The sequence below is a fragment of the Grammomys surdaster genome, unplaced genomic scaffold (genome assembly GCF_004785775.1).
Source record: "Grammomys surdaster isolate TR1022 unplaced genomic scaffold, NIH_TR_1.0 63, whole genome shotgun sequence".
NCBI lineage: Eukaryota > Metazoa > Chordata > Mammalia > Rodentia > Muridae > Grammomys > Grammomys surdaster.
This window is the reverse complement of record NW_021604565.1, coordinates 29,217,048-29,234,970: the sequence shown is the minus strand read 5'-3', so window position 1 is coordinate 29,234,970 and position 17,923 is coordinate 29,217,048. Positions and strand designations below refer to the sequence as shown.

The 17,923-nt window shown below is 37.8% G+C and overlaps 1 protein-coding gene across 3 annotated transcripts in view; it reads left to right on the top strand.

The window, feature by feature from the left end:
- The window catches only part of Samd12 (sterile alpha motif domain containing 12), a 409,481-nt gene that overhangs the window by 27,652 nt on the left and 363,906 nt on the right, over positions 1-17,923 (top strand). For all 3 annotated transcript variants that reach the window (XM_028766139.1, XM_028766122.1, XM_028766130.1), the window contains exon 2: positions 12,992-13,170. In XM_028766139.1, the coding sequence (XP_028621972.1) occupies positions 12,992-13,170 (179 nt within the window). The remainder of the gene's footprint in view (positions 1-12,991; positions 13,171-17,923) is intronic.

Below are 17,923 nucleotides of genomic sequence, written 5' to 3'. Positions count from 1 at the left end.
TCTTTTCTTTTCTTTTCTTTTCTTTTCTTTTCTTTTCTTTTCTTTTCTTTTCTTTTCTTTTCTTTTCCTTTCCTTTCCTTTCCTTTCCTTTCCTTTCCTTTCCTTTCCTTTCCTTTCTTTTCTTTTCTTTTGCAGTCATTGGTTTTCTGTTTGTTTTGTTTAATTTTGTCTGTGTGTTTGTTTGTTTGTTTGTTTTGGCTTGGAAGTTATCCTAGCACTTCTGGATTTCCCATCCTGTAATCATAAGATTTTCTGTAGTCCTTCCTGCTACTGATACCCACGGTTTGCCTCTGTCACCCAATGGTCAGCTTGCTTTTCTTTAGTAGCATAGCAGTACTCAGACACTTAGTTTTCTGAAGCACTTTTGAAATGAGATCATATAGTTTCTATAGGGTTTCTTTTTTCCTTAAGAAGCTTAAAACTCATATGCATAGAAGATACAGTTAACTTATTGCAGGAAAGGTGCTACCGTGAGACTCAAAGCAGGCTTGACCCTGGCCTTTCCATGAGTAGAAGACTCACAGACCTGAAGACTGTTCATTTTGCTGATGGCAATGGCAGCTTCACCCCATGTTCCTGTCCTGTCTGGATAGGCTATGGGGAGCTACCTCTTTAGGAGGCTGAGCTTTACCAGAGCTGATACATCTGTGAATCCCAATTCATCTCTTTCCCTTCAGAGATAATGTTGGGTCTCTAAAAGCTTATAACAGGTAAATGACTGTGATTTGTGACAGAAGCAACCACGTTGGGGAATAGATTATTCAAAAACCTGACAGTTGTCTGAAGTAACTAAACAGGAAGTCAGTTGCTTCTACAACCGTGTCTGAAATGTGTAAGAAAGAAGAAGAGGCAGGTACAATGCCTGTTTATTCTCAAAGGGCTGAATGTTTTATAACAGCCCTTGTTAAGTCATTACAGCCATTTTCTCTTATCTCTAAGGTGTAGATATGAATACTTAGATGATTTAAAACAATTCCCAAAACATAATCTTCTAAAGGTAATTTCTGACCTCATCTTTTCCCTTCATTACTGTCAAAGTAACATTTATAGAATGAATATGTGTATTTTAAGACCAAAAGACAAGCTTGGGCTGTCTACTAGCACTCTTTGTGATGGTGAAGATGCTTAGTGATGTGCACTGTCTATGTACAGCAACCACAGTAACATGACACTATCAAAGGAAGAAAGTTGAAATTGTACTGAAATAAAACTAAGTCATTTGTTAGCTGTTGTCATGGTTCTGGTTTGATTCTCCCTCTGACTGGTTACTGATGACCTTAATCATGCTTCTTAACATCTGTGAGTCTACCTCCTTTGAGTATCTCTCTCAGCACTAGATATGAAAGGTTCTCTATCCATGCCAATCATCCACTGCTTGCTTTCTGTTTCCTAAAGTGCCAGGAGATGCTATTCTAGGGTAGTATTTATTTATATTTTTAATTATCTGAGTTTGATATCAGAGTCAACTTGCTAGGAGAACCTATATCAAAGGTATGGACACTGTTTTATCATTATTTGTAACCCCATTCCTCAAGTCCCAGAAGTAAGTGTGTGTGTGTGTGTGTGTGTGTGTGTGTGTGCGCGCGTGCGCGCGCAGAAAGCTGTTCTGCTTTCCTTCTTGCTTCTCAGCTGAATTTCACTTTAGTTTTTATTTGCATGTATGAATGTCCTTTACAATTCTGTCCTACATTAGCCCTTAAAATAAATGGTAAATATCTTTAACTGTTACTAAAATTGCTAATGCCTAACATTGCCTCACCGTAGAAGGAGAGTAATGGAATAAAGATAAGAGTATAGACATTCATTGAATTCATGTTAGATGTCAGCTGCTCAGTTAAAAACTTGTCTTACTAACACAATAACAATGCCAGGATAACAAGTAAGCTAATATTACAATTACCTCTGTATAGAAAAACATGCTCTTACTTGTCTATATTTAAAGGCATGTATTACAAGACACTAGTAGAGCCTATATTCTCCTTTCTGCTGTGTTGAATGAAGATGAATAAGTATGTCAAAGTCACTTGTAACTCTATAATTAAAGCATACTTAGTCCCTTTATTGTATTTTATTAACATTAAAAGTAATCCATATGCAATAAGCAACATATATTGCATATTAATTTTCCAATACACAGTATTTTATAAGAAACTTCAAAGTGCTTATTCTGATTCCCCCCAGCAGTGACTTCTATACTTTCTTCACTATCTCCATCCTACTGCTCAGTCTACACACCAAATCTTTATTTTGGTTCTTATCTTTTTTGATTGCTTACCTTTTAATTTGTTAGATGTTTTCTATTCTTCCCCTGAAGCTTTCTGTTCTTCCCATTTGTGTTCAGAGTAGCCTCTCACTGAAGCACTTTCAGAAAGGCTGCTTTAAAATATGTATCCAATACTTTCACACTTCTGTAATCTTGGTGATGTCATCTATTAATTATCTTTTTTCTTCAGTTTAAGATTCCTCTTACTCTTGGTTATAGGTAGTTTTGTTCTGATTAAAAATGGATATTTTCATTTCATGTCATGAGACTCTGAATCTCATTTAGATTATCAGTTTCTGTTAGTGTACTTTAACCTTACTCTGGACTAGGAAAAGAAAAGGTACAAGGTAGCTACTACAGGGTGGAGTTATATTGCAGACTCTGCCTCTTTACCTCACTGGATGCTTGATGGTGGAGCTCTTATTAAGTCAGGGTGCTAGTCAAAGTCCTCATTCTCCAGGACGCTTCCTCTAGACACCACCCTAAGAAGGAAGGCTTAGATCTTGCCTGGTATCAGGACAACTCCACTCTTAATATATCCTCTTAACTGACATTTTTTTTAATTATTTTTAGGTGAAGAGGTAGCTTCATTACTAGTTGACAGACCTTCAAGATGATCTTTGTGCCTCCTGTGAAAACTGCTTTCTTTATTTGTTGGGGTAATTTATTTCAACTGTGCAAAATGGAAGTCACTCTCTCCAGCTTTTGCTAGAATAGACAGTAGGGTTACATTGTTTTCTCTCATGCCAGAGTAGAAGGGTTAAGTCTAAAAGTTTTCCATCTTTTTCAGCTCTCTCTTGCCTCGTCCTTTAGTGGCCGAGCTTTAGTTATTACTTGCATGGGGTACTTCAGCTCTGGGTCTTGTATATGTAAGGGAAAGTCAACACAAGGAATTCATATTCACACCATGTCTCCGATTGTAAAGTCTTTATATGGTCTGCCTTATCTCTCCTCTTCAGTCTTATGTTTGTCTTATTTGTAGTGTTCACCAGTTTGGGTTCTATTTTATGAAATAAGCTTAAAAACAAAACAGAGCAGACCACCTATTATAAAGCATCATTTCATAAATCAATAATATATATGATTGAACTAATTTGGCTATCATCTATCGATTCTATCATTATCTGTCTACTGATAGTTCACAATATACAATAAGCTTCTCATGACATTGTTAAAAAGTATTTTTAAGTGAGATGTATGTAGATCACTTATCACAGTAAGTGACACCCACAATAAGATACCAATATCCCTTCTCTAATAATCTAGAGACCTCAACATCTACCATTGAATCCTCTTCATAAATGAGAATATTTAATAAAAGTGCACCTCAGAGATTGTCTAAACCCTTTTTCATACCTTTTACTGATGTTAAAATACTTATGTTAAATATTACTTTAATATCTACTACATGTAGATTGTCTAGTCCAGATATACTGGTTATGATGGGCAAATACTTGATATAGTCATTACAGATAGGTAGTCTTTGAAGAATGACATTAGGTAGTCTTTGTAGACTGACATTGTTTATAAGAACCTAGTCAACAAAGATGAAATTGTCTCTGTAGACAAACAAAGCAGAATGTGTGTGTATCATGTGCTTCAGAAGGGATACTGTCATCACACAGCTGCACATGGTGTGAACATCTGGCTAGGTTGGACAAATCCTCTTGGCCCAGCTCCAAAATCCACAGGGTTGTTTCCAGGACTATCACTGGGTACATGGATAATGCCTTAAGGTACTATTGCTGTGATGAAACACCATGAGCAATGCAACTTGGGGAGAGAAGGGTTTATTTGGCTTATACTGACACATCATAGTTCGTCAGTGAAAGATGTCAGGATAGAAACTCAAACATGGCAGAGAACTGAAGAGAGGAGCTGATGCAGAGGCCATAGAATAGTGTGGCTTTCTGACTTGCTAAGCCTGCTTTCTTATAGAATGTAGGACCACTATTCTAGAGATGGATCCACCCACACCAATCACTAATTTAAAAAGAAAAATGAGCTTCCAGTATGCATAAAGTGATCTCAGGTAGATAATTTTTGAATTGTGGTGTCCTCTTTCCAATACTTTAGCTTGTATCAAGGTGACATAAAATTAGCCAGCATAGGTGAGGACATTTGGTAAATTTTGTGAGTCTTCATGCTGTTTCTCCTCTTTTACTTTCATTGTTGGACTATCTCCTTTCTTCTGGTCTTTTCTTTCATGGAACAAGAGCCCCATCAATTATTGGTTATTTAGATGTCCTGAGGATGAATATATCCATTGTTTAATACTGCTGGATTACTTCTCTGATGGTTTTGTTTCTTATCACTCCTGTTGTAGTACAGAGAAAAAGGAGTGTTACTTGTGCTTACAAATTTGAAGTTTCAGTATGTGTGTAATAAGCTAGATTTAGCTCACTCTAGGGTGTGGGGAGAGTTTTGTAAATCATATTATGGTTCCTCATATTCTGACCCGCATGATAAAATTAGACACATTTTGAATTACCTAGGGGGTGGGGAAGTATGAAATTAATTAGAATGTAGTTCTGCAAAGGCCTAGGAATTCCTCAGTGCTGTAACTAGGGTGTAGGGATTGGGTTCATATAGCCCAGCATTCTTCAGGATACAATTACACTCTATCCTAAAATAAGAGTCGACATGTTCTATAAAGTGAAGGCAGGCTAGTAAATATTTCAGTCTTTAGGACATACATCTCTGCTAAAACTGCCAATTTCTGCAATTGTAGCACAAAGCAGATAAATGATCCATAAATAAATGAGCATGGCTCTGTTCCAGAATAATTTTATTTATGAACATTCAAACAAAGCCTCATGTATAAAATGATAAATCTAAAATTACTGGGAAGAGCAAAAGAGGAATTTTGTAGCATATTTTTATCTGTTTGTTTGTTTTACTTGTCTGTATGTACGTGTACTATGTCATAAAAATGTCGGACACACCAGGACTGGAGTCAGTAGTAAGTTGTGAACCACCATGTGTGTGCTGGGAATTGAATCAGAGTCCTCTGCAAGAGCAACAATTGCTCTTAACTCCTGAGCCATCTCTGTAGCCCCATCAATCATTTTTAAATGTGAATTATTCTTTGGTCACTGGTCACACAGAAGCAAGGCTGGCTGGACCTTGCTTTGCTTATCCCTGTCATGGTAGATGTTTATATTCCTTCACCCAAAGAGACACTGCGCTTTCTTTTAGTCAAACAAACGTACCTTTTCCCCTAAGATATGTTTCTGATAGCCTTGATATATTTTTATGTTTAACCCTTGATATTCAGGTACCTGTGAACCAGAATATACATTCTGATTTGTAAAAAAAAAAAAAAAGTTTCATGAATTATCTAGAAACTATTGCTGGTGACACAGTGTCCCAAAGCAGTAATGGCTTTGGTCTCACGTTTTTCACAGTAGTACCTCCATTGATTCTATCTCTGATAACTGTTATTTTGTTAACTAAATTCTTCATTTACTTCTTCTTATAAATTAATACTATACTTATCCAGCTTCTAAGTCATGATGAAAGCATGAAACCTAGACCAGAATATTTTTAAGGCTAGGTTTACCTTTTCTTTCTCTTTAAGAAGAGCTAAGTAGTCATCTGCTGTTGGTTAAAATGGAGTAATACGTTTCACAATCCATATAAAAGCTGCAGGAGATTTGACTGGCAGTGGCGTAAGAAGAGGATGATTATTTTTCTTATGTGTTATGAAGACTAATGGTTAGCATTTAGAAATAAAGTCTGAGTCCCTCAGAGATGTTCAAGCCAATGTGACTATTTGCCCCTTGACAATCTCTCGTGTATGTAGCACCACAGTCACAAATGTCTGTGGCCCCACTAGACTTCTTCTGCATTCAAGGTAAAGGAAAGAGGTCAACATATCATTCAAATATGTTCCTATATATCCATTCCAATATTTTCTCCTCTCCTCAAACTCCTGTTCATGTCCTATGCATTAGCATCTGTCCACAGCTGGAAGGGTGGCTGGGGAATTTAAGAGGGAGGACTTTGAAGTTCTATCGTTGGTATGGACAGAAGGCAAAAGTGCTGGAAATGTGTTTATATTCCCAAGTGTCTACAACAAAGACAAGTATAACCTGTGTGATACTCAGATTGTTTCTGCTAGAAAGTCTCTGCTGAATTTGAGATCAGAATGACTGATCCATAATTATTCCTTAAACTGGTATTTGTAGAGTATCTACTTTGTGTGTATTATATGAGAGTGGTGTGACAGAAAGGTTGGTTTTTTGGGGGGGAGGTCTTCATCTCTGTCTAAAAGTAAGACACACATGCAATTTTAAACAGGATATGTCAATTCTAGAAGCTAGTTGTAAGGATTGCAGTATCTTATTTTTAAGATATTTCATTCACTTAACATTTATTGGGTACAACTATGTACAACTATTTAGGCTTTTTTTTTTGGAACAGTAACATCTCCATTCTGCTGATGATAGTCAAACATCAAAAGAACTCTGTAGCTCAGTCATTTTTGTGTATTGGACAGGTAGTTTGGAAGCAGTCTTTATTTGCTGTCCTGAAAAATGTAGAAGTTATCCAGAAGCCAACCACAAAGAGTAGGATTGAATCATTCCATCATGTCTAGCCTTTTCCTTAAACAATGACTGGGTATCTCCTGTTAATTAGTTATTTATCCAAACACTGGGTGTGTAAAGCTCAATAAAATGAAGTCAGTTTCTATTGGGAACATTGGTAGTCTATGCAATCATGTTATAAATATTTGCAATGCATAGCATGTACACACAAAGACACACTCAGATCTTTTAATAAGAAAAAATAGGAATTGTCAACATTGTTTAGGTAAATACACAGAACTCAAGCTCAGTTAAAGCTTCACAGCAAAAGAAGACAACATTAATACTTCCTGAAGGGGCAAATAATTTAAGAGAAGGGAATACTATGTAGAGATATCAGTCTGGCCTAGGCGAGGAAGCACACAGTATTTCAGGCAATTCTAGTAGAGATATTCTAAGCCATTTTACCCCGAGGTTTTCTGAGGAATATTTGCTTATTGTCTCTGATTAAGGAAAAGCTTTGTCAGAATACAGGAGTGTTGGGCATGAACAGAGCTCCATTCTTCATTTCAAGTGCAATAGCTGGGGTTTGGAAGGACTGAGTGACTTTTTTTAGCAAAATAGACCCTAAATTAGTGTAGTTATGTAGTATATATTATGACACTTCTTATGTCTACATCCATATATCATCCATATTTATTTATATCATATATATCTGTATCTACATCTGTATGTTACTATCATTATTTATGTATCATTGTGAGGAGATAAAATGAGACTAGCACTTTCTTGTTTCTTACTATGACCTAAGTCACATTAAAATAATGTTGTTCAGAGGTATAGCTCTAATAGGACTGAACTTGTTTTCAAGCAGGTGGTAGCCCAATTCAGATGGTATATAGTTTGTAAGTGAATCCTTTTTCAAAAAAATTTTAAAGTATTGTTAGGTGTTAGGCTGTTTTTTCTTACACACACACACACACACACACACACACACAGTACAACCACCACCATACACACAGAGTCACACACATGCACACACAGAGAAATACATGAGCACACACACATACACTCATACACATGTGTGTGCATACACACATACATATGGATAGAATCCATAATAACCGTAAAAACTGTACTAGTTGGAGAAACTCTGAAGCCTTTGAATAAGAATATCTTGAGAACTTTGCCTTTTACTTAATGGTTATGATATTTGGGTCAAAGTGAAAGTGAATAGAATAGGAATTTTGTCATTTACTTTAGTAAAATATAATTTACACCCTTGTAAAAATCTTGTATTATATAAGACACTTATGCTAAGTAACTATCACTACTACCTATCTGCAAAATCATTTTGTTATCTCAAACTAGAACACTATATATCCAGCTCTGAAAAAAAAATCCACCCCCATTTTCTTCCATACCCCGGCCCCTAGGAAACAATTATTTTTTAACTCTGTGGATTTGACCACTTTGAGTACTTATTATAAGTGGATCCATGCAAGCTTTATTCTAAGTCCTCACACAATTTTTGTCCTTTTATTTGATTTTGCTTCCTTGAGACAAGATTGCACTCTAGTTCAGGCTGACCCGAAACTCATTATGCAGCCTAGGTGTCATATTTGTAAGAATTCTCCTGCCTCAATCTTCAAAGGGCTGGGATTATAAATGTGAGTCACTACACAGAGGTAGAGTTGTCCTGTTGGGACAGACTTATTTCATTTAGCATAGTTTCTTCGGCGTTCACCCATGTTACTTTGTCTATGAAGATTTGATTTGTATTTAAGGCTAAACTATAACCACTCTGTATTTGTCACACTTCCCAGTTCCTGTTCTGTCCATGGACATTTTGATTGTTTACTTTTTTATTTACCAATATCACCCCTTCATTTTTATTTATTTTTGTTACTCCCTAGCATCAACCCAACATTTCATATTTTCTTGATAATCTGCTCATGCTATTCCATTTTCAGAAGATCTACTCTCTTGTTTGGGAAGTCAACCTACTACCTTTCATGTCAGTATAGACTGCTTCATCAGCGATATTGGTTACACTGCTTCATACAACTATTCTCGGTAGCTCAATGCCTGAGTGTGATCTGTCATCACACTGATAATGTTTGGCTCCCCTATCACAGCTGAAAACCCTAGGAGAACAGATACAAGCCATCTCTTCATAATCACCATAGTCTCCACTCCCAGATCTCGATCAGGACAGACAACACGCGTATAAGAAAAGAAACATTTGTTCAACTGCAGAATAAACCAGAAGTCACCTCTCTTTACACAATCATGCCTTAAATCAGTAGGAGATTTTTCTCCACTAGTAAAATATTAGATGTTCATATTATAAGATAGTCTATAAACCAGAGGCACAGTATAGTTTCTTGACTTTTTATATATGTAGCCTTAGTTGTCACACAAATATTTAAATCTTCCATAGCAATTTCATCCTTGACTGTAAACCTAGCATTGATTTAGGTTTTTGCTCTTGGACTTATTTGTTTTAAGACATTTCTGAGAGGTTTTGCTTTGTTGTTCCTGAAATTTCATGTCCCTGATATTTACAAATCAAGCGATGTTCCAGTGGCCTCTTCTAAGGTGCGACCTTCATCTCTGCTCATCATGTTCTTGGTGTCCCTTCTGCTTTCTTGTTTCTGTCCTCATCCCTACCTCTGCTTGGTTTCACTAAAGTTATTTACTCTGTTTAATGGGCTCAGCTGCTCAGGGTCAGCTTTGAGAACCCCTTCATGTTTCTTTGATTTTTCTCAAATATCCCTCTGCTTAACAGGCTTCTAGTCCTTGAATCGATATCATAGACAGCTTGAAGTTTACCTGAAGTTTTCCCAGCTGTGACGTTGATTTATTAGCATTGAAAATTTCAAAATGAAGAGCTAAAATCCAAAGCATGTGTTAGAATATCACAGTTAAAAAACATTAGCACAGAAAATCTTCAGCATGGTGGCGTAAGTATCTCGCATGGTGTCAAGATGTCATTTTGAAGACATCGTCTCCTTCCATATGCATCTTCACCTCAAATGGAATCCAGGTGATTGCTGGTAGAAATTTAGATTAGTGCACAGGTAGAATAAAACTTCTTCCTCAGGGAGGGACTCATGAGAACAGATGAAGGGAGTGTAAGTCTGCTTTGGTGGAAGGTGATAGGGCAAGAGAATCCAAGGTATTGGAAGCTCACAGCCGTTCAATGGTATTCCCATACCTGAATTTCAATGCAGAAAGCAACAGGGGATCATGCTGGAAGAGAAAGATCAAAGCTGGGCATTTTTCTTTCCCTCATTAATGTATAATTCCATCCCTTGTGAATCTACTATCTCCCTACTGAAGCACAGCTTTTTAGAATAATCACAATTTTAGTATATTTAATTGAATATTCATTTTAAGTAGGCTAGTCTTTGGAGATGAAAAGCTGATTGATATTAACAGTAATTAGTTTCAGCCTCTCTTTGCTTCTCTTTGCCTCACTGTAATTCGAGCAGGGTAGTTTGTTCACCAATATTCACTCTATCCTGACTCTGTTGAGTAGCAGCAGTGGATGTTTGGGAAGCTGACCTTAGTTGCATTTCACTTGGCTTAAGTTCACTGTGGTCATCTCAAGGTTCTGAGTTCAATAAATGAACATGCTATTCTCTTCCAGCCAATGAGAAGTGGTTAAAGTTTAGAGGAAGAATTGAAGAAAGAACTGTGCTTAAGTTCTCTATTCATCAACATTAAACCCTGAAGCATGTGACTCAAGGGCCTATATGTATAGGACAATGGCAATACTACCAATAGCAACGTGGAGACATGGGGAGCAACACTCCTCTGTCTAGGGACTCGAACTTAGACAGAACTTTCCATTATAAAAGCTTACAAGTTTCCTTTCTATTTAATCTAGTTTGGATAGGATTCTCATCTCTAACTTAAATTCATGTACATTCCAAATGATACTTGATCTTTGCGACCTTCAGCTGACACCTGTGTGACCTTTGGTGACCATAACCCTTTTGAGCCTCATTTCCCTTATCTGAAAAATGAATATAATTGTGTCTGGTAGAGTTTTTCATGAATATCATTTGTGGTTCAGAACAAAGCCTGAGGGAGGGCACATCAACTGATCTTGCTGAGAATTTAACTTTATGATGTGACTGTTCATTGCTTTTAGGAACGCGAGAGACTAAGAGAGGAGAAATCCACTAATAATGTCTATATAAAATAGCAGGAAATTGAATTTGATGGTCTCCCTTTCAAGCAGATGGTTTAGTTATTGAATATTTATTCTCTAAGGTACCATGTATTCTATGGGAAGGTGATGGGAAGGTATAGGTGAAGATGACGGTTAGGCACATATAGAAAAGTCATATTAAAGACAAAACTAAATGCTACGTAGGACTTAGGGGAATAATAGAAAACATGTTAAGCAGAGAACCAGGTAAAGAGTCTTTGAGTTGGGCAAGAACTTAGTCAAGGAAGAAAGGAAGCCTGAAGAAAAAGTGTGGTGATCAAGGGACATTTGTTATAGGTAGAGAAGCTGGCAAGATCAAAGAGGATAGGACTTGCTGGACAAGATAACATTTTCTCAATTATCTAAGTAAAATGAGGCCATTAGAAAGTTTTATGCAAATGAGGCTCATGACATGATATGCACACAGTTATGTTCATGGGTCTTAAGGGAAAAGAAAAAGGAGATGAATTAGCTTGGCACTCTGAATGTGTGATGCCTTTCTCTGTCTATGGTGGTGACAGAGGATATGGGACTGGAGATGCACTTGTTCAGTTGTTTCACTTCCAGCTGATGGTTTTGCTGATGAATGAGAGGGATTATGGTGACTCTTGGAGACAGTGAAGTCAAGCATGACTCCTCACCTTTGGGGAAACGAATGGGCAGATTTTTGTGGTACAAAAACTGAAGTTCAGTTTTGACCATGTTAAGACTGAGTTTTTTCCAGTATCAAAAGCTTTGGGAATTAGTGGTACCTGTTAATAAGAAAAGGAAGAATGGAAGAACATGCCCAATCCCCACTTCTATTGGAAAATAGTTTTTCAAAGTAGTTCTCCCTTTAAAATAGTCTTCAAAGAGTCAGTAAGAAGAGAAGAAACCACAGCCTGGTTAGAGTAGACAGTGAAAAATGATGTAACATAGACTTACATAGGAGACCAACGAATGAGGAAGAATGAGAAGAGGGAAAGCTAATGATCATCTAATATGGGAGATTGTCAGTGAATTAATGTCCTAATGGAAGTAAAAGAAAGGTTTTAGTATTTGACTTTGAACCATCTAAGATCAAAGAGCAGATGAGGATGGGAATTTAAATTCTATGGTTTTCTTTCCCAAAAAGTCAAAATAATTTATCATGACACATCCTAAAATACAAGTCTATATGTGCCATGTGCTAATGTGGAAGTAGAGGTTTGTGGGAACTGTCTAGGGGAAAAATGATTCTCATAAAATTCATTGTCATTCCTTAGATAAGATTGGGTACAGAGGAGGAGTATATACATGTTTTCTAAATGAATAACTATCCCAAAATATGAGCTCTAGATCTTATTTGTTAGAGATATTCATTTTAGATGGCATAGAGATGAAACAAGAAATTTGAAGCTTTTCAAGCTTGAGTACCATAAGCCCTCCAGTCCTTGGTCTTTCTTTTCCTTTCTTGTAGCAGAGACACCTTTAAAAAATCATTAGTTCATTTGTCTGTTCCGTTCTTACAATGTTCCACCTGTGCATTTAACTCAAAAGTATATATTACACGCCCAATAAATATTCGTTGAATGAATGCAAGAGAGTAGACTGAGTGAGTAGATGTTTTATGACTAGAAGGATGCCGTAGGGTCCAGGGAGTGAGCAGTTTCTAGATGAAAGGAAACCAATAAACCAGACTTCAGGGTTGAAATAGCTAAGTGGGAGGCAGTAATGAAACTGCCTGATCTGGTGCTCCATCTGTACTGTGGGCATTAGTAATGTGCTCACAATAAGTCTTTGGAATTGAGGGGATTGGGGTTTACACTTCCAAGCTCAGGGTTTCCCACAATGCCATGTTCTTTCCTCACCCATGTTATGTCCCATAGTCATGATACCACCTCTCAGCTCACAGACACCCTGTTTCCTTCCCACTTAGGCCAGATGAAATATGTTGCGTCACAGACAGTTTCTTTGTATGACTCGTTTTTCTGAGCTCTATTTGTTCATTTTTCCTAGCTCTCCACTGTGGTTTGAATCCGCGGGGTATTGATCACCCTGCCCATGCCGACGGAATTAAACTGCAAATTGAAGGCGAAGGTGTAGAATCTCAATCCATTAGGAACAGAAATTTCCAGAAGGTACCTGACCAAAAAGGAACCCCCAAGAGACTTCAGGGAGAAGCTGAGACAGCAAAGGTGAGCCGTTGGCCAATTAAGTACTAAATGTCTGAGGCTGAAGCCTTGCTAAGCCGTGGTCAGCCACAGAGAAGGGCTTAGAATGCTTCTGCTAATCACTGATGTATCTTTGGTGATATCAGTGCTGTGTTTCACTGATAGATGAGAATAGATGAGAATGTTGACTGAGTTCCCTTTGGATGAAATTCAATCCTGTGTGTCGCTGTCCCACAGTAAGAGGCTCTGGACCGTGGATTATAGAAAAGAGCCTCTCTTATCTAACAGCAATAGAGTTTACTCTCTCTCTCTCTCTCTCTCTCTCTCTCTCTCTCTCTCTCTCTTTCTTTCTTTCTTTCTTATGTTTGCACAAGTTATGCAACTTTAGGCTTCATATTCTCCATCTCTAAAGGATTCCTAAAATCTGCTTTCCCTATTAGGATGAGCTGAGCTCAGTAAATGATTTTGTGCTTCTGAAAACATTGGGTAAAAGCCTGATCCCAATGGGGCTTTTGCTGACAAAAGCTATTAATGATAATAACTGACTTTTGTAAATATATGCATATATAGCAGATTTAAAGCACTCTTGGTGCTGGGGCTTATTATGTCTTTAATCATCCTATGAGATAGACAGGAGTAAACCTTAGATGTTGAAAATATAGCTGTTCTATTTTGATGGCGGATTAGTTCTTAGTCTTTGGCCTAAATATAGGTACTACACACCTGAGGAAATATGCATTGAAGGTATACTAGACAGTGGAGTTCTGAGTGTCAGTGAGGTTTTGTTGAGGACAGTCTTTTATAAAGGCTTTCTCTTGACCTAAAAAAAAAATGGTGTGCAAATACAGAGACCCACAATCAGACATTATTGGGGATGGTGGGGGGAGAAAGAGACCTTAGAACACTCAAAAGTAAATCGGTTGTCTCCATGAAATCCTTCCCCTCAGAGTTCAGGGAACCCACTCAGAATAAGAAGCAGAAAGATTATAGGAGTCAGAGAGGATGAAGAACACCAAGAGATCAAGGTCGTCTGAATCAAGGTCTATGAACACTCACGGAGAGCAAGGCAGCATGCATGGAATCTGCATGGGTCTGCACCAGGGCCTCTGCTCATAATATTATGGCTTCCAGTTTGGTGTTTTTAGTGGACACCTGAGTGTGTGAGCGAGATTCTTGGGTTCTTTTCTTTCTATTGGTTTGTCTTATCCAACTTTGATAGGATAGTTTTTGTTTTGTCTTGTAACATTTAATTTTGTTACATTTTTATTATCTCTTAGAAGCCTCTTTTCTAATGAGACAGAAAGAGATTGGATCTGGATGGGAGAACTGGGGAGAAACTGGGAGGAGTAGATGGAGGGGAAATTCTAATTATGGTATATTGCATGAGAAAGGAATCTATTTTCAATGAAAGGAAAAAGTCACTGTATGGATTTTTGCATAAACTCAGTAACAATGTCCATACTAAGTGTCAAAGATGTTCATTTTAGCTTTCTCACTGAAAATTGAGGGAACTAATTGTTGCAGGAGGTATTAGAATGACAGCATCTGGCTAGCTCTCGACTTAGCCGCCATCTAAATTTCCACTCCAGTGCTCAACACCAACCGGAGTCCCAGAGCGCCAGAATCTCACCACCCAGCTCTCTAAGTTCCCACTACCACGCCATTCTCATGCTTCAAACCCCCACGGCCTTTGAGGGGCACATCACACAAACCCAGGCTTTGCCTCTGAACCTTTCTCTCTCGAACTAGGTTGAGTCCCCACGAGAAGAAAAACACCACACAGAGTTTAGGAACAATGGCAACTCAATCTCTGGGTGCAACAACTAAAACGTAATCTTGTAAACCTATTAAATCTAATCCTCCCGTGGTGGATCCTTTTGGATCCACCATGATACCGGAAACTCTACCACTACATCTTGTCCATGTGTTCACTCCCTGTCCAAAAAGACCCTCTCGCTCCTCCTCCTCCTCTCTTCCCCTATTCAGCCCAGAAGTCCTTCCTCCTCGCCCAGTTATTGGCTTCTCTATTCATATGGGATTGGTTCATAAGAAGTCACCTGAGTACGCACTCACTCCTTGTCTGCAGCCCCTCCCAAGAGAGTACAAATTAACGGACAGGAGAGCCATCCTAATCTTCACAGACATTTGTTTCCTCTTTGTGTTTATTGAGGAAGTATATGCAAAGCTTAGAAAGCAAACATAAGTACCCAAGAAAAACTGGAAGTAGAAAGGTCACCTGGCTGTTGTACCTTGTGCCTCTCTTCCAAATCATGCCTTCTAGATTAAAATGTGATTTTGTTTTTGCTTTACCTGTAGCTGTGAATAATGATCATTATTGCTTCCTCTCTGGCTAAATAATTAAAAATGGGTGATGTGATGTAAGAATTGGCGAATGATTGGTGAGGAAGATATTTGCAAGCACTTTCCACTGAATATTTTTATGCAGAGAAATAGCTCCTTAAAGGAAATTGGTGGACAGTCTGAGTTGGGCTTGTGAGCAGAGCTGGTGATAAGTGAGATTTGCCATGACATCTAAACTTAATCTATCTGTGGTATTATAGAGTTATTCTGAAGACAGAGGGAAAAGTATCCTTAGGGTCTGATTTTACTCAGAAAGATAAATAGAGCTTGCCAGAGTCAAAGGGTGTCTAAAATATTAAGAATCCAACTGGGAAAAAAAGAGAAAACTAATTCTTGATATTTGTTTTATTTTACTTCAAATGTAATTAAATATTTCCAGATCATATCTCTGTTCTTTAAAAAATATTTATAGAAAATCGGTTCAGATCTTATGCGGTTTGATTGCTTCTAAATTCTAGTTGAGTGTGTGATTTTGTGCTACTGCAGGAAAAAAAAAGTACAATTCTGTAAAGCATTCCTCCACCTTTTCAAAACAATAGACCACATTTAAAAATTATGGTTTTTGGAGTTTGTCCAGATCATTTACAATAAAACACAGAAATGAGACTCTAGGGTCTTCACGTTGGCATCTTTAAAGGTAAACAGAGTAGACATTTCAACCAAGCATGGACAGAATTTGCCCTTTTCACAGAGGGCTACCAGGTGAAGCTGGCTGATGGGAACATACAGTGACGGTACCCTGGTACCCTACGATGATAACTGAGAGCTCAGGGGCATCACAATTTGGTATCTGCCCCATAGGCGGCACAGACTTGTTTTGCATACATATAGACATGTTTGTGTTTCCTCTTCTGTTCTTTGTAAAGGGACAGCAGGACTGTGAGCAATCTTCTGTTTACTTTCTGCTAATTTGACACATTCTCAATCTACCCTTTGAACCTCTGGCATGCAAAGACATTCAGCTGTGCAAATGGACATAATTTACCTGGAGAAAGTTTGATAGTAGTTCCTAAGGTTTTTAATGGGTGTGATTTTTCAGGCTAATGGTTTCTTTTCTAGGAACTTGTCCTAGGGAAATAATAAAATACACAAAGGTGGATGTAGGATAATGGTCAATGCAACACTTTAGTATATGAAAATATTGAAAATAATCTGTGTCTGTTAACAATGCACTGGCTAAAGAAGCCAGCTGTGTTCATAAAGTGGGAGAGAGAGCACTCCCTTTTCAGGATGTAGGGCTGCTGTGTACAAGGGATGATATTTTAACTTGAGGAAGGAGTGTTACTGCATAGTGTGTAAGGTCACCACATATGTAAAACTGTCCTTTGAATAAGGGGACCCCAGAGTGGGGGAGTGTTTAGTCTCTGTTTTGAGCAGTAGATTATACTGACATTGAGCTGGTGGGCATTTTTCTGCACTTGTGTTTTGTTTGAATGTTTTTAAAGATAAGCGTTATTTTCATTATATTTATTTAAAAGGCTCTTCCAGACATTTTGTAGTCATAGTTTCACTGTGATTTTTATATTTTGTTAAAGCTCTTCCTTTTAGGCAGCTAACTTTCCTTCTGTGGCTTCTATTCCTGCTGGCAAGTTTGTTTCCTAAAGGGCTAAAGCTTTTAATACTTGTTGATAACTTTTTATTCATTGAGAAAGTGAGTCACTATATCTTAACCTTCTTGTGGCTTGAACAGTAGATAACATCCATCTACTAACGAAGTAATACTTTTGCATTTGTCTCTACCTGGGAATCTGAAGTTCTTACCAGGTTACATGGTCACATTATAAATCACCCTTCTGATTATCAGCTTTTGGCAAATCAAGTTTTTCCGTGTGTATTCTCTAGACTTTACTCAGGAAACCCTATTGTAGCTTCCTGCATTAGCCATTTTTTTTAAGACTTATGTTTAATGTGAGTGTGTTTGTGCATGTGTGTGTGTATGTGTGTGTGTGTGTGTGTGTGTGTGTGTCTGTGTGTCTATGTAGAGGCATATGTATGTGAGTGAAGGCTCTACTGGAAGGGAGAAAAAGATGTCATATCCCCTGGATCTGGAGTTACAGGTAATTATGTCCCCACTCTACATGGGCATTGAGAACTGAACTTGATTCCCCTTTAGGAACTCTCAACCACTGAGCCATCTCTCTAACCCATTAAAAAGTCTTAAACAATGTGAAAGCCTGTGTGTGGATTATAACATGAGTTTAATTGCATTATGTTTGTAGCTTACAATTTAAAGCATTACAGATATAAATTCCTCCCCTCAGGGTTCAGGGAACCCCACAGAAGAAGAGGCAGAAAGAATTTAATAGCCAGAGGAGATGGAGGACACCAAGAAAACAAGGACCTCTAAATCAACATGAGCAAAAGCTCATATGAACTCTTAGGGACCAAGGCAGCATGCACAGAGCCTTCAGCAGAC